Source organism: Haliotis rufescens, unplaced genomic scaffold, assembly GCF_023055435.1.
Source record: "Haliotis rufescens isolate VD_foot unplaced genomic scaffold, xgHalRufe1.0.p SCAF_17, whole genome shotgun sequence".
In the NCBI taxonomy this organism is placed as follows: Eukaryota; Metazoa; Mollusca; class Gastropoda; order Lepetellida; family Haliotidae; genus Haliotis; species Haliotis rufescens.
This window is the reverse complement of record NW_025963857.1, coordinates 20,754,802-20,780,990: the sequence shown is the minus strand read 5'-3', so window position 1 is coordinate 20,780,990 and position 26,189 is coordinate 20,754,802. Positions and strand designations below refer to the sequence as shown.

Below are 26,189 nucleotides of genomic sequence, written 5' to 3'. Positions count from 1 at the left end.
ATGACTGTATACAACTGTATGTGACTGTATACAACTGTGTATGACTGTATACAACTGTGTATATCTGTATACAAATGCATGACTATACAACAGTACGACTGTATACAACTGTATTTCTGTATACAACTGTGTATGACTGTATACAAATGTATGACAATATACAACTGTGTATGACTATATACAACTATGTATGACTGTATACAACTATATTGAACGTGACAACTGTGTGACTGTATACAACTATGTTGAATGTGACAACTGTGTACGACTATATAACATGTTTGACCAACTGATGAGTGTACTGATGATGTAAGCACACAGGTGCAAGTGATACTTACCATCGCCCTTGTGTAGACGTCACTATCATCATATATGTACAGAGCATCATTGCAAATCCCATTCTCCGTCCTGTCTGGTATATCCAACTCAATGATCCGGAGCATTAACTTCCAGTCATCATTTTCAGCTATAAAAGTCATACGGCACTCCAGATTAATGCCGTAACTATTTTTGTCCCCTACTATTGTGTGTGAATATACAGTGGCACCGCCTAAATGTTTCCGGTCCCCACAATCCGCGCCATCCATATAATCTGGAAAGAGACAAAAACATTGTTTAATAATAATGACAAATGGTATACTTTTAAAAATGCCACAAACAAATATGTAAACAAGAGTCATCAGAAGATGACAAATCAACCCAGCCCACACAAATTGGAGTGAGTGAGTGAGTGAGTTGGGTTTAACGCCGCTTTTAACAGTATTCCAGTTATATCACGGCGTGTCAGCTTAATGTGGGAGGAAAGCCCGAAGTGATGCAGGTCTCAGATGTTTACCAGTTCAGTGGAACCCACGAGCATGGGTATGGTGCTGACAAACCTAGAAACATAATCGTGGCGAACCGGGATTCGAACCCACAATCATAGGTTTCTTGCGTGCCCAAGGGACACAACTCTGCACAGCGAATCGCGGCGCCTTACACGACTGGGCCACCCGTGCCCCCCACACAAATTCAAAGGAACAAATTATCTGGCTGTTTCATTAAGTCCAACTTGATGAGACAATTTCTATCTAATCTGACTGTCTGTATACAAGAGTAGTTATTGAGCCATCAAAACAATACCATGGAATTAGGAATTCGGAACTTTGTATTTCTATGTCAGGTACACACCACAATGAAAAGTCAAAGTCAAACTTGTTGCCATGGAAACGGAAAAAATATAAATTCTAAACTCATCAAAGTAGCAAATGGCACCATTAGGCAACCTGGTCTTTGTATGTGTACAGTTTCAAGAAAAAATACCCATGTAGTTTTAGAGATATGGTCCGGACAAACACACCACTATGAACAGAGTCAAACTTTTTGGCATGGAAACAAGAAAAATTAACATTTTTAAAATTCCTAAAAAGCAAAAGGTACCACTTCAACCCTTGGTCAATACATGTACCAGGATTTTAGTTCTGCTCCGGAAACTACACCTCCCCCCACCCATTTGAGACTAAGTCCAACTTGTTTCCTTCGAAATCGAGAAAAATAAAAAATGCTAGAAATCTGTAATAAGTAAAAGGCACTTCAGGATCTGTTTGACATATCTGCCAAGTTTTGTTACAAAATATTGAACAGCTTTTGAGTCGAGCTCCGGAAATGAGTGAGTGAGTGAGTATGGTTTTATGCAGCTTTTAGCAATATTCCAGCAATATCACGGCAGGGGACACCAGAAATGGACTTCACACACTGTACCCATGTCGGGAATCGAACCCGGGTCTTCAGCATGACGAGCGAAAGCTTTAACCACTAGGCTACCCGACCATCCCCTCCGGAAATGAAATCCACCCCCTTATGAGACTAAGTACAAATTGTTTCCATGGAAATGAGACAAACAAAAATGCCAAAAATCTGTGTGTGCGTATGCATGTGTGTGTGCATGTGCGTGTGTGATCAAGGGAGCAATGATCCACATATCAGCATGAGCAATCTATACAAGGCCACACCAATATATCTATGGCAAAAGCTGATCTGCCTCAGGTTTTTCTCCTCCCAATACTATCCACTACAAGTTGGTGCAATGACTCTTTGTCTGCATGCCTCTCCGGAAGGCCCTTAGAGACTTGGGGTCCAACACACACTGTCCGTCAGACAGAACAACGATTCCTGTGGAGAGGACTGGAGAATGTCAAATAATGAAATAATGTATCTTCTATTTTGACAAGCATCAAAATATGACCACAGTTGTGTTCAAAGTGAAATAACACTCCTTCCTTGCCACCATAACCAACAAAACACACATCATCCCACATCCCTCATTATTTACACATTCATGAACTGTCAACAAATACTCCCTTGAAAAAGGAATATTGTGTAGAATATCAGAATGTTTATTGTACAAAACGTCCCCTTGAAGGCAGGGGGAAAATACGAAAATGAGTATGATATCATTGAATACTGAGCTGCACTGGTGCAGTGGTCATTGTAATACCACCCATGGAGACCCTGTGTTAGAATAGCTCCCTATCGTGGTCGTAAGATGGGACTTAATGAATCATCGTATTCCAATTGCATGGATCGATGCTTATGATGTCAATCAATGGATTGTCTGTTCCGGATTCAATTATTTACAGACTGACGTCACAAATCTGAATTATTGCTGACTGCGGCGTTAAACAACAAACAAACAGATCTAATTCCTGGGCTCCTAGTTCATTCTTTTACTTACTTGTTGATAACTAAGTAAAAATAAACTTTTTTTAAAGTGGCCAAGCAAATTCACGCTTCCTAAAATTAGCATGTGACTTTACATATTATCCTGATGAATAAAAGATTATGTTGATTTGAAACTTGCTTCTTTTTTATTTGAAATGCGCTTTCTTCTTTACCAATACAACATGCAGTATTGAATTTAATCTTCAGTTCATCCACATTTTTCTCATCAGTTTTAGTATCTACTGCATGAAATTGAAGCGTAATAGCTAATTTAGATGTGGATGTTTTTTGTTGGTTGCAATATTTTCTATGTCTGTGAGAATCAGTATGCGCATTAATATTCTCTCAGTTATACTTCTCACTGCCATTTAAAAAGTCGTGACTTCTAGCAACAGATCCCCAAACATTGTATCTGTCTATTTGAGGCAACCAGTCAAATTCTAGCAACCATGACTCCTTCAATACACATGATGGAACATTCTTAACTTTATATTTCTTTTCTAGGTCGATAGATTTATCAATTTCAGTTGTGTTAACATTGGTTAAGTTAAAATATTTTGAATTTCCTTTCAAATTGACCGGAATCGCCATGTTTACATGTCTGCTACACAAGGGATTGTGGGAACCCTTTCATACATGATCTACATTGCAAAGCTGGGACCCGTTTCACAAAGCGATCGTAGTGCTAAGACGATTGTAACTCCTATACTTTAACATAGTCTTACGACTGTCGCAGCGCTACGATAGCTTTGTGGAATAGGGCCCAGGATCAGATGAAAAAAACTAGTGTTACTTCTCTTAGAACGATCGATGAAAACTGCTAGAAGTATTGCCAATAATCATAACAGATGTAATAAAAAATTGCAGACATGGTTAACATGACTGATTGCAGTTTAAATTAATTTTCTCGAACTTCACTTGCAAATGCGACGACCAATTCACTCGCAGCCTGAAGCATTCAATTCATTATCCTTGGTTTCCAGGTGACATCATTAAAAACTTGTAAACCCTCCTGCCCCAGCAGCAACAATCACATGGTGTACCAAACTACTAGTAAGCCAAGATAAGTTTAGTTGTGACCTGACATTTTGTTTGTTTTTTTTTGTTTAAGATGCACTCGGCAATATTCCAGCAGTATGACGGCGGTCTGTAAACAATCTAGTCTGGACCAGACAATCCGATGATTTATCTCATGAGCAATGATCCCCGCAATTGGGATACAATGACATGCATCAACCAAGTCAGTGAGCCTGACCACCCAATCCCGTAAGTCGCCTCTTACGACAAGCATGACCTGACATTTAACCTTGTGAAGAAAGGGGTAGGGGGTGGTCTGCAACAAGTAGGATGATGGATATATGCAAGTTCAAGAGCACATATTAGTACGTGTTGATGAGCAACACGTCTGTCCACGGGAGCGTAGTCAATTTCATCGTCACGACTTGCACATGCACAACATGCATACACCCTCTCTACCCGTAACAAACCAAATATGTTCGCCCAAATTCTGTGCCCTGCCTCAAACCCGTCTTGTGAGTTGGTTCAACTTATCCTGGGCCCAGTTCCTCAAAGCGATCTTAGCACTAAGGTGATCGTAAGTCCCATACTTTAACATGGCTTACGATCATCGCCACGCTAACATCGCTTTGAGGAACGGGGCCCTGGATTACCAGCAGCCACTAACTGTCATGTTTCTATCATGCTTCAAGAATACTGACGTTGATCCATACTTGAATCTCTCAAAAGCACATGATTTTTGTGCTTCAAATTGGTTGGTTGGTTCACATCAATTACATGCCTCCAAACGTCAAGATTCAAGAGCCAAAACAACAGGAGTAGTCAGACTGAATGAGGTCAATTAACAAGCAACTTAGAAGAATGTTAACGGAAAGTTCACACCCAAACAATTCTTATTGAAAATTGCCTTCAGAAATAAACTATGAAACATAACAAAAACGACAAGCTTCAATTAAATCACACAAATAAACACTCAACAGAAGACATTTCTTTTTCTAAGATATTATGGCAACAGCTCAGATTTCAGAGTCTTCAACATAGATGATAATCAGTAACTTTTGCCTTAGAGAAGGTGAGGTGAAATTGGGTTTAACGTCGCATCCAAGGTTATTGCACTTACAAAGTTTGTTTGTTTGTTTGTTGTTAAATGACGCACTCAGCATTATTCCAGCCATATGATGGCAGTCAGTAAATAATCAAGTCTGGACCAGACAGTCCAGCGATTGATATCATGATACTATTTTTGTCGTAAGAGGTGACTAACGGGATCGGTCGGTCAGGCTAGCTGACTTGGTTGAAGCATGTCATCAATCCCAATTGCGTGGATCAATGTTCATGATATCAGTCACTGGATTGTCTGGTCCCTGACTCGATTATTTACAGACTGCCGTCATATAGCTGGAATATTGCTGAGTGTGGCGTAAAAAAAACAAACCAAACCATAATATCAATCAATGGTATATCTGGTCAAGACTCAATTATTTACAGGCAGCCTTCATACATCTGGATTATTGCTGAGTGCAGACTAAAATGTTAACAAATAACAATGCCAGAAATAAACAATGGTTCAGCAACTCATGTATGACATCACACATCGATACAGCAGCTGAGAGCTGAGCTCAGAGAGACGTCATCAATACTCAGTGTTATCCGGGCTTCTATTGTACAGTGTAACTGATCACCAAATGAATATTTCAGCTTTGTCCCATGACACTTTTAAAGGGAAACAAGCCAGTGACAAGTCATAATTCTTTACTTTCAGAAATGGTAATGTATTATATATTTCCAACACAGCACAAGGGAAACATGAAAATTCCAATGTGGCTATTTAGAATGATTGTGACTTCAAATATATCCTAATCCATTATGGACAATATAGGTCATTAGAATTTATACTAATAATAAATGAAGATCCGGGGTAGAATAGGTCTTCAGCAACTCATGCTTGCCGTAAAAGGTGACTGTGCTTGTCGTAACGGGATCAGGTGGTCAGGCTCGCTGACTTGGTCTCAATTGTGTGGATAGATGCTGATGATGTCAATTCATTGTGTAAAGAATTGGTTCTCCAAGAAAAAGGACATTGATACACAAAATGCTTTATTTAATATATATTGCGTATAGGTGACTGCTATTTTCGGCTTAGTTTATGAGAAAATACACTCGGCAATCTTAATCCATGCTTATAAAACAATGCCTAGCAGGTTAGAAAATACAATTTAAATGGTAAATCATCATGTATGAAGGCATACAATATATTTTTTTACAGCACATAATACTCAGATAATCTTATGCATCATAAAATATTTTTTTATAGAATTTATAGAATTTAGGTAGAGGAGGAAACTGAAAAAGGATTACGATATCCAGACAGTCATTTATCTGGACAATATTTGAGAAAAGACAAGTGTCTAGATAAGTGAGGTTAAACTGTATACATGTTGTTTCATATTATGCTTATCTTTCTTGTACTGTATATGACTGTAAATTGTTCGAGGACCAGACAAAAGACTGTAGCAAAAGGTTGGACTAAGGTTACACTTCAATATGAATGATAAGATCGAGTAACTGATATTGTAGAGAATTTGGCTTTGTCATATACATATTCGTATTCCATTATTCATCATGTTCAGTCACATATTTATATTTTAAAATTAATGAAAATATGGTAAGACATCAAAAATAAAAAATAAAAAATTGTTTTCTGTATTGTATGAATACTTTAAGACAATCATAAAAAAAATACCTGCAAACAAGTATGTGTGGACACAAACCTGAGCCAACTTCACTGCCAATTACCACCATAGCAAGATACCATCAGTGACAAGAACCAAACCCTGCTCTAACAATAACCTCGAAAGTGTAAGAATTAACACAGGGTGTCAGGGTAACGTTACAAGATAAGCTATTTCCGGGAGCATGTCCGGGAACAAGGCACCACGAGCAGGATCCATCTAGCACAGATGAATTGATAACCAATCAACAGGCAGAACAAGGATGTCCCGCCACTCATCCACGCTGGGGGCAACCGTATCACCTTGCTACAATCTGGTTTACTCACTTACCAATAGTGTTTCAGAATAAACTGATCGTGAGCCCTTCCACCTGGTGTTCATTCATGGCAACAATTGGTGAGGACTGAGTCACGTAAACTCCAGATAGTACACAGTAGAGAATGTTAACGGATTAACACACTTGTCAGAGTCGACTTGTTATCGGATAACTTGTTTGTGGGTTCAGGATCTAATGTTAACCCTGACATTATGCCTCTCATTCTGTGCATGACATTTACAAGGTGTAGGATGACATCCACATTATTTTCAAAGTGCTGTTTATTACTGAACCAAACTATCTCATAGTAGAAGTAAGTGAGTGAGTATGGTTTTATGCCGCTTTCAGCAATATTCCAGCAATATCATGGAGGGAGGAACCAGAAATGTTCTTCACAAAATTTACCCATGTGGGGAATTGAACCCGGGTCTTCGGCGTGACGAGCAAATACTTTAACCACTCGGCTACCCTACCATCCCATAGTAGAGGTGCTTCAGTATATTTAATAACTAGATACTTTCCCATCAGTAAGTGAATTTATTTTTATGAAACAAAAAGCAGACTATTTTACAACATCCTGTATATAATTGAGTCCGGACCAGACAAACCAATGGTTGAGAGTATGAGCAACAAGTCATCAGGGTAAGAAGACTCACTTACAGGCAAGTCACATATTGTTTTGTTTTGTTTTTTTAACGCTGCACTATTCCACTATGATGGCAGTCTGTAAATAATCAAATATGGACCAGACAATCCAGTGATTCACATCATGAGCATCAGTCCACGCAACTGGGATATGATGACATGCATCAACCAAGTCAGCAAGCCTGACCACCTGATCCTGTTAGGCGCATAGTCGCCTCTTACAGCAAGCACGGGTTGCTAAAGACCTGTTCTAACCCGGATCTACACAGGTCCACCTATTGTGAACTATCATGGGATATTTGGGATCTTTCTTCATCCTCTCGTTTATTGGCAATAGCAGCATCAATTAGAATTATTGAGTATGTTTAAGATATGCAGGTTTTGTACCCTACTGAAATTTGGGAGTCACTACATTTATCAGCAAACAGATAAGCACCCTTGGCACACAATGGGGACATTACTGCCAAAAGTTCGTATCTTTTAGACAAGAATTAAATCCCCGATCAATGGATGATTACAACATGTACCACTGAGACACTGCTTTTTCCAGTATAGCTGTCTGTTGGAACCCCTAGTCAAATCAGCAGCTCTCACTTCTCTCCTGAGCTAACTGGTGTATAACTCGCTTATCAGCCTTAGTTATCCTACACAAGATAGATGATAAATAGACTTCTATAAACAGACCCAGGAACATGGCCCTGTTTGGGTGTTATCTTAATGAATTGATTGATTACTCCAACACTTATCAAGGGAACAAGCTGTTACAAAAGAATTTGCTGGACTTCCCCCAGTGAGAATCTAAGGCTAGGATATGCAAGTAGGTCAGACTTCTATTCATTCCAAGAACCTTGAAATCAGTAGGGAATTCTTGGAACTAGAAAAATCCTAATAGCTGTTCCTCTGGTGTTGTATCTGTGATATATCTCTTGCTTCTGAATAGACTCCATAACAATGAGGGTAGGTCTCCATCCAATCTTGTAAATGGACAAAGTAACAAGAATGAAGCCTCTCCTGAGGAAAATCATTAGGAAAACAGTTTCTTCTCTTGGTTGATGGTGTTAGGAAAACAGCATATACAGCAAAATGTTGTTTGGAAAACAGTATGTACTGAAAAACATTGTTTAGAAAACAGTACATACAGCAAATTGTTGTTTGGAAAACAGTATATACAGTAAAATGTTTTTAGGAAGATAGTATATCTGAGTATCTTGTACCAGAATTAACATTAATTGTCATTTTGTAAACGCTGCACTCAGCAATAGTCCAGCTACATGACAGCAGCCTGTAAATACTCGAGGACTGGACCAGAGAGACAGTAAAAGCAACAGTCTACAACAATCTAGCATAGTAATAATAACGATTATCTATCATACCTGTAACATGTTGTTTTTTAAATTAGCGTATGCAAAAATCATGTTCCACATTCCAATTTTTAAAATCTATTTTTTCCGAATCTATTCTTATTTCAAGAACTATTTACACAGAGCTAGTTTCAATGTAAAGATTTCTACATATATCCTTGAGAAAGGTGAACACTGACGTCATGTTACAGTGAGCAACTGCAAGTTGCTACAATATACATGAACGTATTGTCCCTGTGCCCCATGTGAAAACCAAATACACGTGATATATTGACAACATCCTAATCATCCCAAAACTCTTGTTTTTCACCCATCTCTCTTTCTGAAGCAAACCGACTAGAACATGGGATTACGTTTCCCCCATAATATTTCCAAAGAGGTTTTTTTCGGAGTGGCAAGGAGCCTGGCAGATGGTCTTTGGGCCGACGTTGTGTAACAGCTAAGTACCACTGCTTGTTCTTCGACGACTGATGTAGCTCAATGTAGATTCTGTGTGACGAGCCTGCTCAAGATCTCTACACCAGGAGGCCATCATTCCCACTTACGACACAATAAATTCATTGCTTTTTTCAGAAGCTTAATGCATTTTTTCCAAAAGATCTTTTCCGGTGGTAGTGAAAAACAGATGTAGATGAATGTCAAGAATATGAAGAATATGGTATCAGGTATTGGTAGTCGTGTGGGGCTATATCTATCTCACCACCAGGACATCACACAAGTTGAAATGTTTTCTTTTGAAGCTGTTGCAAGAGTCATATCAATGACATGCCCCAACTTCAATATTTTTTTTATATTTTGGTGAGTGAGTGAGAGAGTGAGTGAGTGAGTGAGTGAGTGAGTGAGTGAGTGAGTGAGTGAGTGATTTTAACACCTCTTTGAACAGTATTCCAGTTATATTATGGCATGTCAGCTTGATGTGTGAGGAAAGCCAGAAGTGATGCAGGTCTCAGACATTTACCACTTCCGTGAAACCCAGGAGCATGGGTATGGTGCTGACAAACCTAGAAACATAATCAGGGCAAACCAGGATTTGAACCCACACTCATTGGTTTACCCAAGTGCTCCCAAGGGACATAACTCTGCACAGTGAATTGCGGCACCTAAGATGATTGGGCCACCTTTGCCCCCCCCCCCCCCCACCATCAGGGCAAAGATTTTAACATCCATGTACTATATCAAAGTGATCCTCTTAAATGCTGGTCATTTCCATTATACTTCCTGTGACAACAATCCTTGTTATTTGCAAGTTTGTTATCGCAAAAAAGACAAAACATATTCAATATTTGAATAGGTAAAAGAGTGTTTACCATTAGCATGAACCCACAGCAAACATAATTATTGCACAATTTTGGTGCCTGGCCCGAGCTGTATCCAGATGTACTGTAAATAAAGACTGTTTGTTGTTGTTTGTTTGTTTGTTGTTTAACGCCAAATTCAACAATATTCCAGCTATATGACGGAGATCTGTAAATAATCAAGTCTGGACCAGACAATCCAGTGATTGACATCATGAGCATCGATCGACACAATTGGGACATGATGACATGCATCAACCAAGCCTGACCACTGATCCCGTTGGTTCCCAGACAGGCTAGTGGTTGACACCATGAGCAACAATGTATCTCAAGGGGTATAATGACACACAAGTCAGGCCACACATTGTAACCACCCACAATTTAGCTCAGCGTTTTTTTGGGTTTTTTTAAATGCTACGGCCATCAAAGGTCCTGGTGGTATGCTTATGTGCAGGGAGCCATGAAGATCCGGGTTAAAATTGGTCTTCAGCAAACCATGCTTGTAGAAAGAGGCGATTAACTGGATCAGGGGATAAGGATCGCTGACTTGGTTGAATAATGTCATCATGTCCCAATTGTGTGGATCGATGTTCATATCAATTATTGGATTGTCTGGTCCAGCCTCGTATATTTACAGATTGCCATCATATAGCTGGAATATTGCTGAGTGTGGTGTCAAACAACAAACAAACAATCAAAGCTTATGTGAAATGCCAATGCTTCTTGTACAAAGAGAATTTCTTGTATGAACATGATGAAGTCCCATAGTCTGTGAGGTCAGGGACAGGATTTTACCTAGGTCTGTGTACTTGCAAGTGCCGGAGGCTCTTGGTAATGAATTTTTAGGGTCCTAGGTATTAACATGTGGTACCAGTTGGGTCACCACTGTAAGCATATATAATAAAGGATGTGATGCCTTGTGCATCTTTCACAAAAGGGTTATCTTGTTTGAATCGGAACCTATTTGCAGATTAAAGAAAATCTGAAATCGACTGTCTGAACATTGATTGTATTTCTTATCAGAAGAGAAATATGAAACATCCAATTTAAATCTTCTAATTCAATCATTCCCACATCCACACTCTTTGTGTCCCTTGGGACTCAGGGATATTATTTGCATCCATTCATAATTGTAAAGCGTACAGGACACATATTTTGTGTCAGGGAGTCAATGATTCTTCAATCTTTTTTCTTAATACACCACATGACCGTGTAGATTACTATCAAATGATTTCCACTAGACTTGGAAGGACCTCAAAATTTACATTAATGCAATTAAAATGTTAAACAAAACGTTAAAGCAAGTCTGTAATCTAGTTCATTTAATTACCTAATTGATACCATAATTGATCAGCGACAGTTCCACTCAAGGGGACCAAACTTCAAATATCTTGCATTAACAAAAGTAGAGTGAGAGAGTATGTTTTTACTTTTTCCAGCAATATCACAGAAGCCACCTTTGTATGATGCACTGAAGTTGGGAATCAACATGTGTCTTTAAGAATGATGAACAAACACCTCACCCATGAGGCCACCCCTTCTCCCCCCACATGAAAGTACATTCCCTTTAATAAGGGTCACCAATATTTATAGAATCGGGAAGCGTATGCACCTAATTCATCTCCTTTTCAGCTTCAGGCAGTTTTTGTAGACAACTCATGATTAAATACCGGGCCACCCCATCGGGAAAAATCCAAGCAATCAGCCAAAGAAATTATAACCTAATAATGATGTAATAGTTATACCTGTCTACGTACACATATAGGATATCTCGCATACATGATTCTTGTCACGCGCAACCAGGATTGATTATTTTTCCAGTTGGTATTTCCATATTTAGTATTTCCCTCTTACATGACTGTTGTATTGTACTAATTGATTGAGTGGCACGGGGTGTAAAGGTGAAATGTCCGACTTCTGTCAGGATTAGGGTTATCCCAGTGCTGTGCTAGTGTCTATCAATAGACCATAATCGAAAAGTAATCTTCAGGCGCTCTCAACAAGCGTGGCTATGTTCAACAATAATGTACCCACAGCTACGTGGCTTTGATTCATTGCACAGTGATGTATCCTCTCCCCGCACATCAAGCAGACATAGTGTGCCGACTGACGATATGGTGAAAAGAACCTCGCTTCTGTAACAAGCTGTATGAAAAGATGTGAAAAACTGTTAGCAAGGGTGTCTGTCGAAGCCCTATTAAACTTTTAGAGGGCAGCCAAGCGGAAAAACAGTGGACAGGCCTGTTGAGTGGCCCATTGTGAGACGTGACAGCCCCTATACTTACTTGAAGCTCAATTACACCCTATTTGGCCGGCTAAATACTGGCTGAACAAACAGAGGGAGAACACCTTGGCCAGAGTCTACCCCTCCTCTACCTTGTGTTGTAAAGTCAGATAGGACACTCTTCTACCTTGTGTTGTATAGTCAGATAGAACACTCTTCTACCTTGTGTTGTATAGTCAGATAGAACACTCTTCTACCTTGTGTTGTATAGTCAGATAGAACACTCTTCTACCTTGTGTTGTATAGTCAGATAGAACACTCCTCTACCTTGTGTTGTATAGTCAGATAGAACACTCTTCTACCTTGTGTTGTATAGTCAGATATAACACTCCTCTACCTTGTGTTGTAAAGTCAGATAGAACACTCTTCTACCTTGTGTTGTATAGTCAGATAGAACACTCTTCTACCTTGTGTTGTATAGTCAGATAAAACACTCCTCTACCTTGTGTTGTATAGTCAGATAGAACACTCTTCTACCTTGTGTTGTATAGTCAGATATAACACTCCTCTACCTTGTGTTGTATAGTCAGATAGAACACTCTTCTACCTTGTGTTGTATAGTCAGATATAACACTCTTCTACCTTGTGTTGTATAGTCAGATATAACACTCCTCTACCTTGTGTTGTGTAGTCAGATAGAACACTCTTCTACCTTGTGTTGTATAGTCAGATATAACACTCCTCTACCTTGTGTTGTATAGTCAGATATAACACTCTTCTACCTTGTGTTGTATAGTCAGATATAACACTCCTCTACCTTGTGTTGTATAGTCAGATAGAACACTCTTCTACCTTGTGTTGTATAGTCAGATAGAACACCCTTCTACCTTGTGTTGTATAGTCAGATAGAACACTCTTCTACCTTGTGTTGTATAGTCAGATATAACACTCCTCTACCTTGTGTTGTATAGTCAGATATAACACTCTTCTACCTTGTGTTGTATAGTCAGATATAACACTCCTCTACCTTGTGTTGTATAGTCAGATAGAACACTCTTCTACCTTGTGTTGTATAGTCAGATATAACACTCCTCTACCTTGTGTTGTATAGTCAGATATAACACTCTTCTACCTTGTGTTGTATAGTCAGATATAACACTCCTCTACCTTGTGTTGTATAGTCAGATATAACACTCTTCTACCTTGTGTTGAAAAGTCAGATATAACACTCTTCTACCTTGTGTTGTATAGTCAGATAGAACACTCCTCTACCTTTTGTTGTATAGTCAGATAGAATACTCTTCTACTTTGTGTTGTAGAGTCAGATATAACACTCCTCTACCTTGTGTTGTATAGTCAGATAGAACACTCTTCTAACTTGTGTTGTATAGTCAGATATAACACTCTTCTATCTTGTGTAGTATAGTCAGATAGAACACTCTTCTACCTTCTATAACAAAAGAGTCAAGGGTATTTATTGTGATAATGTATGGAGGAAGATTTGGCCAATCAAGAAGGGTGGCTGGTCCTTCTCAGCCTTTAATAACTACGTGACTCCAACAAAACCAGCTTTATTGACATTCTAACTGTCAACAAAACTCACAAAATCCATCAAATGTTATGGATGTTTAATGAAGGAAATGTTATTTCAAGCTTCAAGTTAGAGTGGCTCCAAGGTATTGGGTTATGGGAACAGGTCCTCTTGGACCAGGAGACAAACATGAGGGTCAGTCTTGTATAACGGACACTGTGACCGACAGTACTCATTCACACTGAACCATGAGTAAACAGTTTTGAAAATGACTGAAATGACTCTCCTGTCCCTTACAGAGCTGTGTTGTATAAAGCCGAGTCAATAAAAGTACAAGAACAATATTCAGCAGTATTCATTCAACTGACCCATATTTTCAATGGGAGTGACCAATCAGGACACTTATTTTATTTCAAATCATTATAGAAAATCATCGAAAATAATCATTTGGCATCAGATTTTAAGCACAGAAACAATATTGGACTTGCATGTATCCCTAAAAATGTGGTTACCCCAAGATTACCCACTTTCAAAGATTTACTTTTTGTATGCCTTGTAGCAAGGATGCAGAAAATATTCTGTCTCTAACAAAAAAAACATCCTCCGCCAGAATACTGGTCAGCAGCGTGTCTCAGTCCCCAATAATCATGCTAAGTAAATAATTGTCAATGAGACACCTTTAGTGGAATCATACAGTACTATTAGCCATTATGCCAAAATAAATGTTAAGATTATCTTCCCTCTCAACCGACTTCAAAAAGTTTGCCATTCTACTGTATTTATCATGTCCTATTCAGATGACAAGGTAAAGATGATCTGTGGGACTGAGTGGGACTGCAGTCAACATGGGACATGTAGATAGGAAACCATTGAATGAATAACCACAGTCCATGCTATAGGATCATAGATTCATGACAGCATGACACACAGTCCTATTGCCACAAAGGGAGTATCATGTTGAGACAGCATTGCGTACTCTGTATCTACTCTGTCGGTGAGGTGGTCTAAAACAATGTTGAGCAGTTATTAAAAAAGACCATGACAGTCTCCTGAGTGTTATAAGAACAAGGACCTTTAGAAGCACCGTATGAACTGACCAGCAACATGTTTCATTCCCCCATTCCTAAAAAAGCATGAAAGAAAAAAAGAAAAATATCAACAGACAAAACCCCCAAAATACATTTCATGAATGAAGTTGAGCTCCAAGGAGACAAAATTGTAATAGCTGTCTTAGGGACCGGTAATTTATTGCAGGGGCAGGGGTCAGAGGTCTTTGTTACACTACTGTACTGAAAGAAATTACTCTTCCCTATTGCTTGTTATATTTTTGGATGACCCTCCACATGTCCTTGTCCATTGTTTTAATGACAGTACAAAATACAAAAGCACTTGATATTTCATTATATAATGTCCATTTTACATGTATGTGTATTATTGTGTATGACCTTCCACTAGGGACTGTCATATTTCTTGGAGACCCTCACCTGAATACCTGTAACGGTCCCTTAGTCATGGCCTGCCATCTCTGGATACACACACCCAGAGCTCCAGATAAGCTTTTGGTGTTGTGGGTATTTTACCCATGCATCTTAAAATCATTGGGTATCAGTAATTCTACCTGGGTATTCAAATTTCTGTTACCCACTAGTTTTTACACATGTGGGTTAAATATTTAAATATTTAAATATTTAAAAACACTATTCATCTAGTCCCTGCAAACTGTTGTCGTGTGGGTTCGAGAGCTATAAATTTATAGGACTCAAAAATACTGCGATACTTCCACAAGAAAGTGTGATGGCAAATGATCATGATGTAACTGTCATCGTGGAGTTTGGCAAGGTTGACGGAATATCCGTATGTAATTTCAAAATAAGTTGTTGATTTGCTAATCGAATATACGCAGGGTTACTTCACAATATTTTGATGATACGCACAAGTTTTATTTTTGTAGCGAATCTGTAATGTTTGCTGCGTATTAGATACGCTTGAATTTTATTTCACCGCGTTTTTCTGCATTTCTGATGCATATTTTATGGAGATAAGCAGCTTATCTGGAGCTCTGCACACCCCACCCCACCCAAAAAATTACATGATATACACCATTACATCACACTTGCTAACAATATACAGAATATACCAGTGAATATTTCCACAAGTTACAATCAATCTAGAACTCAACATTTCCGAGAAAGGAATTTACATAGGCAATATCTGTCTGATTGTCTCATGTTACCTGAAGAACCTGCCTAGCTGGATCCAAGGACCTTCACACTGGCTGATTAATGGAAGACTGGTGTAGTCAGATGTCCAGGTAATTCTTTCTCTCTGGACAATGCCAGCCATCAAAACCAATTTTGCCTCCCTATGACAACAGAGTATCTGAGTAAAACTATATTCCTGTCTTTCTTGACCAATCGGCTAAAGCAAAGTAGCACTAATAGCTACATCATTGTCCGTCTGCCAGTCCTCCCAGCCATTACACTTCAAACAACTGGGCAGATGCGCTGATTAGCTCTGGGAGAACAGATAATACTTAGTCCTTTCTTGTCTTAAACACAGCCTCAGCACCCGGGATCAAACAGAGGCCATGGTATTACCTGTGTTCATGGTTAAATCTCTTACAGCTAACCCAGGCAGTAGACTGACTTACGACTTATTCTTACCATAGACGCAATCAGAAGGTAGATTTATCACGGATAATTTTACAGTAGGCAGTGGACCCACATCCTGACATTAGAATCTACATATAGACCTGCATCCTGACAATGAATCTACAAATACACCTGTATCCTGACAGTAGATACTACCAATAGATCTACCCCTTGACAGTAGATACTACCAATAGACCTACCCCTTGACAGTAGATACTACCAATAGACCTACCCCTTGACAGTAGATACTACCAATAGACCTACCCCTTGACAGTAGATACTACCAATAGACCTACCCCTTGACAGTAGATACTACCAATAGACCTACCCCTTGACAGTAGATACTACCAATAGACCTATCCCTTGACAGTAGATACTACCAATAGACCTACCCCTTGACAGTAGATACTACCAATAGACCTACCCCTTGACAGTAGATACTTCCAATAGATGTACCCCTTGACAGTAGATACTACCAATAGACCTACCCCTTGACAGTAGATACTACCAATAGACCTACCCCTTGACAGTAGATACTACCAATAGACCTACCCCTTGACAGTAGATACTACCAATAGACCTATCCCTTGACAGTAGATACTACCAATAGACCTACCCCTTGACAGTATATACTACCAATAGACCTACCCCTTGACAGTAGATACTACCAATAGACCTACCCCTTGACAGTAGATACTACTAATAGACCTACCCCTTGACAGTAGATACTACCAATAGACCTATCCCTTGACAGTAGATACTACCAATAGACCTACCCCTTGACAGTAGATACTACCAATAGACCTATCCCTTGACAGTAGATACTACCAATAGACCTACCCCTTGACAGAAGATACTACCAATAGACCCAGACCTCATGTTCACATTTTTTGAAACTGAAGAAATCTAGTAGTAGTATAGTATACTTGCTTGGGCGTTTTCACATAATTTTGTTTCAGGGTCTGTACGAGAGACAAGGTGAGAGTTGCGATCCACTACATATACATCTCCAGCAACTAGACTCTAGCCAGGAGATAAATCTCCCCCACATCCTGCCAGGCCCAGTCTCTTCCTGCCGGCAAGGCCCACGTCTCTCACCTGCTTGTCAACTTATATACTTTTCATCCCACCAAAATATCCTCGCATCATGTTCCAACCCATAATTACCTCCCCTTATCAACACTCTTTACCATCTATGTTATCATGCAAGCAGTTCCAAGTTTTTTACAGGCCTTGACACTGGAAGAATATCAAGACCTGAAACTTTTCTGGATAACAACTTTTGGGTACCGTTGTATAAAACATCCTTAGGGCTACGACTGTCATAAGTCCATGTTAAGGTATGGGAGTTACGATCACCTTAGCGCTATGATTACTTTGTACAATGGTACCCAGGTCTACTTCTGATGAAATCCTGAAGGGAGACAAGACGTAGCCCTGAAACCTTGCTTCATTAATAAAGAAGTTGTTGTCCATACAAGTTCCAGGTCTTCGAGTGGTTCCAATCAGCTTAACTGTTTTCACAACTCAAAGAGTGGAATACGAAACCACATTATTTAATAACATGAAAAAAAATGATTGATGCAAAATGTTAGTCGACTAACACAATATAGTGAGACTAAAATCCAGTTAGAAGAGATATATCACCAGCATTCATTCATAAGCTGCCACCTTTACGTATTGCCTCTATCACCTTCATGTGGCTTCGGGACCCGAGAAGATTCCTGGGTAGAATAGGTCTTCAGCAACCCATTCTTGCTGTAAAAGGTGACGATGCTTGTCGTAAAAGGCGACTAACAGGATCTGGTGGTCAGGCTCGCTGACTTGGTTGATGCATGTCATCGATCCCAATTGCGAGGATCGATGCTCATGACATCAATCACTGGATTGTCTGGTCCAGACTCGATTATTTACAGACCGCGGTAATATAGCTGGAATATTGCTGAGTGCGGCGTTAAACAATAAACCAACCAACCAACCAAATCATGTGGCTTCAGGACAACTACGCCCCAGTTGGACATCTGTGTATTGGATTATCTCCAGTGGTAAAACCACCTGGGTTTGATGGCATACACGAGCAGCATACACGAGCAGCATGGTGGTAGAGGGCTGTCAAAGTAATAATCATCCAATAATGTAGAGATACCATGGTCTTCATTAAATAGAGGTATTGGGCATGACCCAGTAGTCATTGTGTTATCTTAGAGTAGCTTTTTAGAAGGTGTAGTATCAGTAAAAACAGCTGTCAACTCTGTCTTTACTCCAGGAGTTGGGGAGGTAGGTCCTGATTTCTATTATTCCGACCATTATATGATAACTCTGTCTTTACTCCAGGAGTTGGGGAGGTAGGTCCTGATTTCTATTATTCCGACCATTATATGATAACTCTGTCTTTACTCCAGGAGTTGGGAAGGTAGGTCCTGATTATAACAAACACTAAAATTAGGTCTTACCTTTAAGGACATTTATTTCTGTTAGCACTTGGATGGCCAAATGACAATGTCTTGTTAATTTTATAGTGATAATGCCTCTTCGAGCGAAACAAGTCGATCACGCGTATCTTGTTACCATCACATGATTTCGAGCCCCTCCAATACAGTCAAGTTAAAAATAGATGCACATGATCAGTCACATGACATTACACATAGGAAGTTTACAAACAGCAGCCGACACATTAGCAGTGCATACGATTGTACTGAAGCAAAACTATAATCAGATCAAGTTTATTTAAAATGTGCAGTTGTAAAAATGAAGGTTTTGAGGTATGTTTTCATTACTTATTGAATATCTTACATCGTGTTGCTAAATTTGTAACATAACTTCAGCGGCAAGTGGCAAACACTTTGATGTGTTCAGTGGGCTTTGAACATATTCAATCTACCTTGATTACATCATTGAGTGTGTGGTTACGTATTGTCTAGGGACTTAAAAATAGATGAGGAACGAAATCGTGGCGTGGGTATATGAAGAAATTCACACGATAATGACACAACAAGAATTGTTCTCCAACATCTCTGGCATGGATGGATGGATGGATAGATGGATGGATGGATGGATTGATGGATTAAAAACAGTTAACAATAAAACTTTTAAGTCAGGGTTGACCAAATGAAACTTTTTTAAGTGTGGCCGAATTTGCCTCAGATTGTTTTGACAAGTCTGCAGACTTTGATCACACTAGTGGACAAACTAACCACCAACAGTAACAGTAACAGTATCACCCCCTCACCCCTCCCATTTTTTCTCCTCTCTACATCTTCCCATTCCCCTGCTCTGTCATCACAACTTGTCCTACAAATGTTGTCTGTCAGGTGAACACCCATTTCATCATGAGCGTCCAACATCACTGAACACATTAATTCTGTTACAGGTGTACTCGACATGCTACCTGTCAGGTGGGTACTCGTTTAATCATCATCACTGTCCAGTCTACCTGTACTCATTAATTCTGCTACAGGTACACTGGTCACGGAGCCTTCATCCAGAGCTGTTACCTGTGAGAAAGACAGGTAATCCCTCTGTGATCCTGGGAGCACGATGAGATGATCTGTACTTTACCTCCCCAGGTGAGGTCAGGTGAAATGGGGTTTAATGTCACGTTCAAGATGATTGCACTTATATAGCAACGTGCATGCATGTGTCCGTGCGTGCATGCGTGTATTGGTCATGGCTATTGCAGTTCTATTATAAGTGCTAGTCCACTGAGACACCATGCCCCAGTCTAACATGGATAACCGACTCAGACAACAAATACCAGCCTCTTCAACCAACACAAATAATTAAAATACAGTATCCATCATCTCAATAAGTATTATATGTTCATGTTTATGGCAACTACAGGTATGTGGAAAGTGAGTCAAAACTGAAATATTTCTCAAGTATTCAAACTTAGTTTAACCCACAGAAACCTAAAAATTCCTACACATGAAAACAAGTGATGAGAAAAACAGTCCATACACTGTACTGAATATTAAAAAATTGCTACATTAAATATGGTCATGTAAAACTGAAAAGTTTCGTTTGTAATATGGAGGAAGCAAGGCATTTTTTTTGGGGGGGGGGGGTGAGGGGGCAAAACTAACTAAAGTCCTTATTTTCTTACTTTCAGGGGTAGATCTATGTTAAAATTTCATTCAAAGTAAAAACTAAATATTAAAGCCTTGTCTTGTTTATTGGTCCTGTCATCAGTAAAATAACTTTAGTCATAACAATAACTACTTCACTTTGCAAATTTTAATTCAAATTTGGGAAGTTTTCCTGACAGTCTTCCAACTTGGGTCAAATATTGTCCTCTTAGCAGATCTACTGGAAGCTTGAAATACAAAGAGTTCATGAAGCTCGCGTAAAGTGTTGTCCTTCTCACAGCAAGTTGTGGACCAGCCAGTAGCATGAATAGCGTGACTGCCTGCCGAGAAGCCTGGGAACACAGAACAGATCACAGGCCGACATAGCTGTGGGAGGATAACACAGTGTTTCCACCAATCACCTGACAATTACCGTCCTTTAACTTTGTCAATAGAAACACTAACAATATTAGTGTCGAACACAGCAAATAGCCACTGCCTATACAGACTGGCAGCCATACAAGCGCATTCATTACCCTGATGTACCTGATCATCAACATACTGTAATGATTAGCCCCTATCGGATAGTTCCATCTGGATTCTTGTTCACAGTTATTGTGAAACAGATTTCAGGCTAAATGCACAAATTAAAAGAATTATTTATGGAAGTATCATATGGAAAACAAAGCTTAAATTTTTCCCGATTATTAATTTTAAAATTACATGTTGTTTGTTTATTTGTTTGTTAAACGCTGCACTCAGCAATATTCCAGCATTATGACGGCGTTCTGTTAATAATCGAGACTGACATCATGAGCATCGATCCACACAATTGGGATACGATAACATGCATCAACCAAGTCAGTGAGTCTGACCACCCAATCCTGTTAGTCGCTTCTTATGACAAGCATAGTCGCTTTTTATTGCAAGCATGGGTTGCTGAAGACCTATTCTAACCTGGATCTACACAGGTCTACCTATTGTAAACAATCTATTTAAGTCTGCTCTTATGACAATCATGGGATATTTGGGATCTTTCTTCTTCCTCTTCCTATGGCAAGCATGGGTTGCTGATGACCTCACAATAACTGTCACAGTTATTCCAAGACAGCACAGATGGACCTGCTATATACATTCCACTTGTCAATCAGTGTCATTGTCAGCCAACTAAACCTGCTCAATGAACAGATACTAAAAACAAACTTGGAAACAATCTTGACAAAAGAATCTTGTTAAGAATATCAAAATGTCCTCTTTGAGGCAGGGTGAGAGTAGGAAAAAGTGTATGACATCATTGAACACTGTGCTGCACTGTAGTTTGTCTTACAGACCCTGATACAAATATATATCAAATATAGCCCATGCAAGTCTATAATGTTTGGCAAGTCTAGATTACTGCAGTAATGAAGAGAGTCACTGGGCTCCCTTTTGTTATCTTTTTATTAAGATAACTGAACAACTGTTTTTTCTGTACAATATGTTCATTTCAGGGACTAGATGTTAGTCTACGCTGCACTGATGCAGTGGTCATTGTTACACTACCCATGGCGACCCTGTGTCAATAGGTCCCCAGCTCCCTATGGTGGTCGTAAGACGGGATTTAATGGATCTCGTTATCAGCGTCCTGCATACTCCAGTGGCATGGATTGTTGCTCAATATATAAAGCATACAGTTTGGTAGGTTATGAAGTTGTACCCCTATTTTGCAAGTGACCAAGACATCGCCCAGTCCGTGATGAAACTGCTGTTCACTGCTGTTTTTGACAATTATAGTCATACAGAAAACTGTTTTGTTGAGTACAAGAAAAAATTCACATTTGAGATCCTAGGGTGAGTTGATAAAAGTGTCTATGCAGTCTTGAAGACTACATGGGCAACAAGTCTTTGAGCCAGCATGTAAAATGGGGGTTGCACTTCCTTACCTGCCAAACCTTACCTGAGTCCTGCATTAAACAACAAACAAACAAATATTGTTACAGCCATACCTGTCACCCCGGTCACCAGTGGGACTGACTGGACATCACGGAAAGGATGTTATGTTGAAACACAACTCCGAGGTTAGGTTGAAAATGGAAAACCACATGCGAGGGAAAAGCATAATGGCTGAAGACCAAGGGGCCCCAAACAATACAGTAGTCAAGGTATAAAACAAATTTGATGACTGTCATGTGAGAGAAAGACAATGTGCAGCATGCACATAACTGAAGTCATGACATGTAAGATTGAACATCCTTTCATCACCTGCCCCAGTGGCACAGAGGGAAAACACTGGGTTACAATACCAATTATGATATGTGAAGTTGCAGATTCAAGTCATGTTAAAAATTTCATGTTAAAAATCGTGACTTTTAACCAGTCAAAAGTCGACATTAGATGTATATTAAATGGATGTAGACATATCTTGCTGGTGATGTAACACGTCTGTTGTGAGAGTCTTCGAAATGTTGAAAAGCCTCAGAGACAGACAATTCTGTAAGTTGATAACACACACAATGTAAATTAACTCATGTATCAAATTTGACATTTCCATAGAAGGTTTCATATCAACTACGTAATTACATTTACCTGTACTGCGTATTGAACAGACGATGTATGTAACCCGAAACATTTTTATAGTCAACCTGATGTTCGTTGGAATAGGGTGTGCTATGACTAATAAATTGATTTTGTTTTGTTTGTTGTTTGTTGTTTAATGTTGCATTCTGCAATAATCCAGCTATATGGCTATATAAGCCTAAACCAGACAATTGAGTGATAGCTATTATGAGCAACGATCTACATCTTTGAGATAGTATGACACGCAAGGAACCAAGTCACTGAGTCACTGACAACCCGAATACATTAAATCATCTCTTACGACCAGCATAGGTTGCTGGGAACCAATTCTATCCAGGAAGCAATAATCTGTTAGTTATCTGTTATCAATTAATAATCCACGCCTATATGTGTTGTATAAAGTATATTTCCCATCTGGTAGTTCAATGTCAGCAAGTGTTATACATGCATGTTCAGTACCTTCACATGATCGATGCTCATGATGTCAATCACTGGATTGTCTGGTCCAGAATCAATTATTTACAGACCTCTGTCATATAGCTGGAACATTGCTGAGTGCGGCGTTAAACAACAAACAAAACATGCTGTTCAAAAATATTTTGGAGGATATTGCAAAGCTTTGTAACTATTATTTTTTTAAACTGAGACAGAATTAAACATGAATTAATACATGGATAGGCATAGCATGTATGATATCGTCAGATGTTAATGGGTGGTAGAACGAGTTTAAAGTAGTGTCCAACATTATTGCACTTACATACAGATCTGCATGCATGTGTTTGCGTGAGGCTGCATGTATTTGTCCAGACTAATGCCACTTTCATACTGCTAGCCCACTGAGATACCATGCTGCAGTTTAACATGAATACCCCACTCAGACACAGTATACCGACTCCGAGCCGACCAGTCCTTGTTTTGTCCCCCTATTGCAAAGCGCCAGGCAGGGAAACAATTACTATCATCTTTTAATGTCTTTTGGTATGATGCGGAATAAAACCAATGACCTTCCGCTCTGCCATATCGTTATTTAAATCCACAAAGCATCAATAAATCTTGACAACCCAAGGAGTTTACCAGGAAGAAACTGTATCTGTCCATCCCGGTCAATACAAAGCCATTACTGACCACTACCTTGTAGACATAGCGCAAAGCATGGTACACTATGTGATACGGGTCGTTATCCACCTGCCAATCAGCACTCTGTAGAGCATGACCTTTGACCCAATCAGATCTCTCTCAATCTCTTGATCTCCCTCTCAATACTGACCTAATCACCACGGAATAACATGCTTTCTGACAGAAAGTAATACCGCTTGACCATATTGACAAAGACTTTTCCAAGACTGCCAATTCCAATACCATAAGTGTCGCCATTATGGTCAAACCACTGACCAATGGCTATCATCTGATCGACAAGGTCAACCAATTTGGTCCTAATCGGCCCAAGCCTCCTTCACGGCATTTGGCCGTACTTCCAAACGCACGATCCGCTGAATAGTATCTTGGATGCACATTGTTAAGTCAAGCCAACACTTTGTTCCTAATTATACCCTCGTCCTAGAAAATGGGGGAAAGGCTTGTAAGAGTGTACTGACTCACAGCCAACTGAAAACACCCCTCAATCAACGAGGATATGCAAGGAGCAATAATTCAACCATGGCTTCAATTATGGCTTAGAAGGGCGGTCAATTCTGATAGCCATAATTGATACGTTGTACATGAAACATAATACAAGTGTTTTTATTGGACAAAGCTAGAGACCCAGAGAGATTGGCATGTAAAATGGCATAAGCTGAAAATTGTCGCCCAAAGATTATAAATGCCTCTTTATCATTAAGTCAGTTTGTCAGTATTTTGAACAACAATATCAAATTAATCAAAAATATGTCAATCACAACCATTGCCTGCTGCTGCTTTTTAGGAAAATATGTCTATGTGAACTGAATTCATATCATTAATTTACAACTATTAAAAAGGAACAAATGTTATATTTGGGATAACACTTTCTCAGTAAAGTACAGATTCTCGTACTTTTTGGGGGTTGAGTCCCGTCCGGGATTCGCACCCACACTGCCAGAGTGAGGCACCTAATCGCCAGCACACAAAGTCAGCAATCTTACCCACTCAGCCACCGAGGCTTCCACAAAAATGAAAGTCCGACAACTGGTAGTCTAGATCACGTACTTTGAGTACCCCTCTGACAAGTGTAAATTGGCACGGCTCCCATAGCCGAAAGCCGGGACTCAACCCCAAAAAAGTACGAGAATCTGTACTTTACTGAGAAAGTGCTTTCCCAAATATAACATTTGTTACATTTGACCACTTTCTAAATGGCGTCAGGTATTCATATTAAAAAGGATGTATTCAACATGTTGAATGGAGAACCAAAGAATGCGAATTAAAGTCATGTGAATTCATAAAATTACTTCACTCAAATAATTACAAAAGACTTTATCATGTAGACACAACTTACCCTCCAATGTCAGTCAAGAAATGTACAATGTTGGGGTGACTATTTGGGGCTATTTTCTCTATTGCGATCGTATTGCAGGTGTAGCCCACACTATTGTAATAGTATTGTGATAGTAGGAAACTAACTTAAAGGCTTGATGAGTATATTAATCAATGCAATAGCAATGAATAAATATAAAAAGTACTGCTGACAATCTCAAAGATGACCATTTTCCTCCCTGTCACTAGTCCAACCAAAACAAACTCCAATCTGAAGTTGTCACAATCCTTGCTAACCTATCCCACAGGCAGTTGTGAAATTTGCATAATATATGTATTATCATGATTATATATAACTAACATCAAATTTTGAAACCAATAATTGTCATGCATACCATTGATGATAATATACTCATTTTTAAATTCCTATCAATATTGTACTATCCCAATTGCACATAGAACAATTGCGATAGGGAGATAGCTCGTAATATTGTTACACTCCTAGAATTATGGTAAAATCTTGTTAACACAGATATGACCACTGTTTTCCAACACTTATTCATACCCTTTATGTTGATGATACAGGTAATGATTTCATGTCAGGTGCAGAATACATAGGTGTTTGTAAAGTATCCACAATCTACCC

The 26,189-nt window shown here is 39.2% G+C and overlaps 1 protein-coding gene across 2 annotated transcripts in view; it reads right to left on the bottom strand.

The window, feature by feature from the left end:
- LOC124133945 overlaps nucleotides 1–26,189 on the bottom strand; it is a 216,969-nt gene that overhangs the window by 163,160 nt on the left and 27,620 nt on the right. For both annotated transcript variants that reach the window (XM_046498547.2, XM_046498548.2), the window contains exon 2: nucleotides 339–592. In XM_046498547.2, the coding sequence (XP_046354503.2) occupies nucleotides 339–592 (254 nt within the window). The remainder of the gene's footprint in view (nucleotides 1–338; nucleotides 593–26,189) is intronic.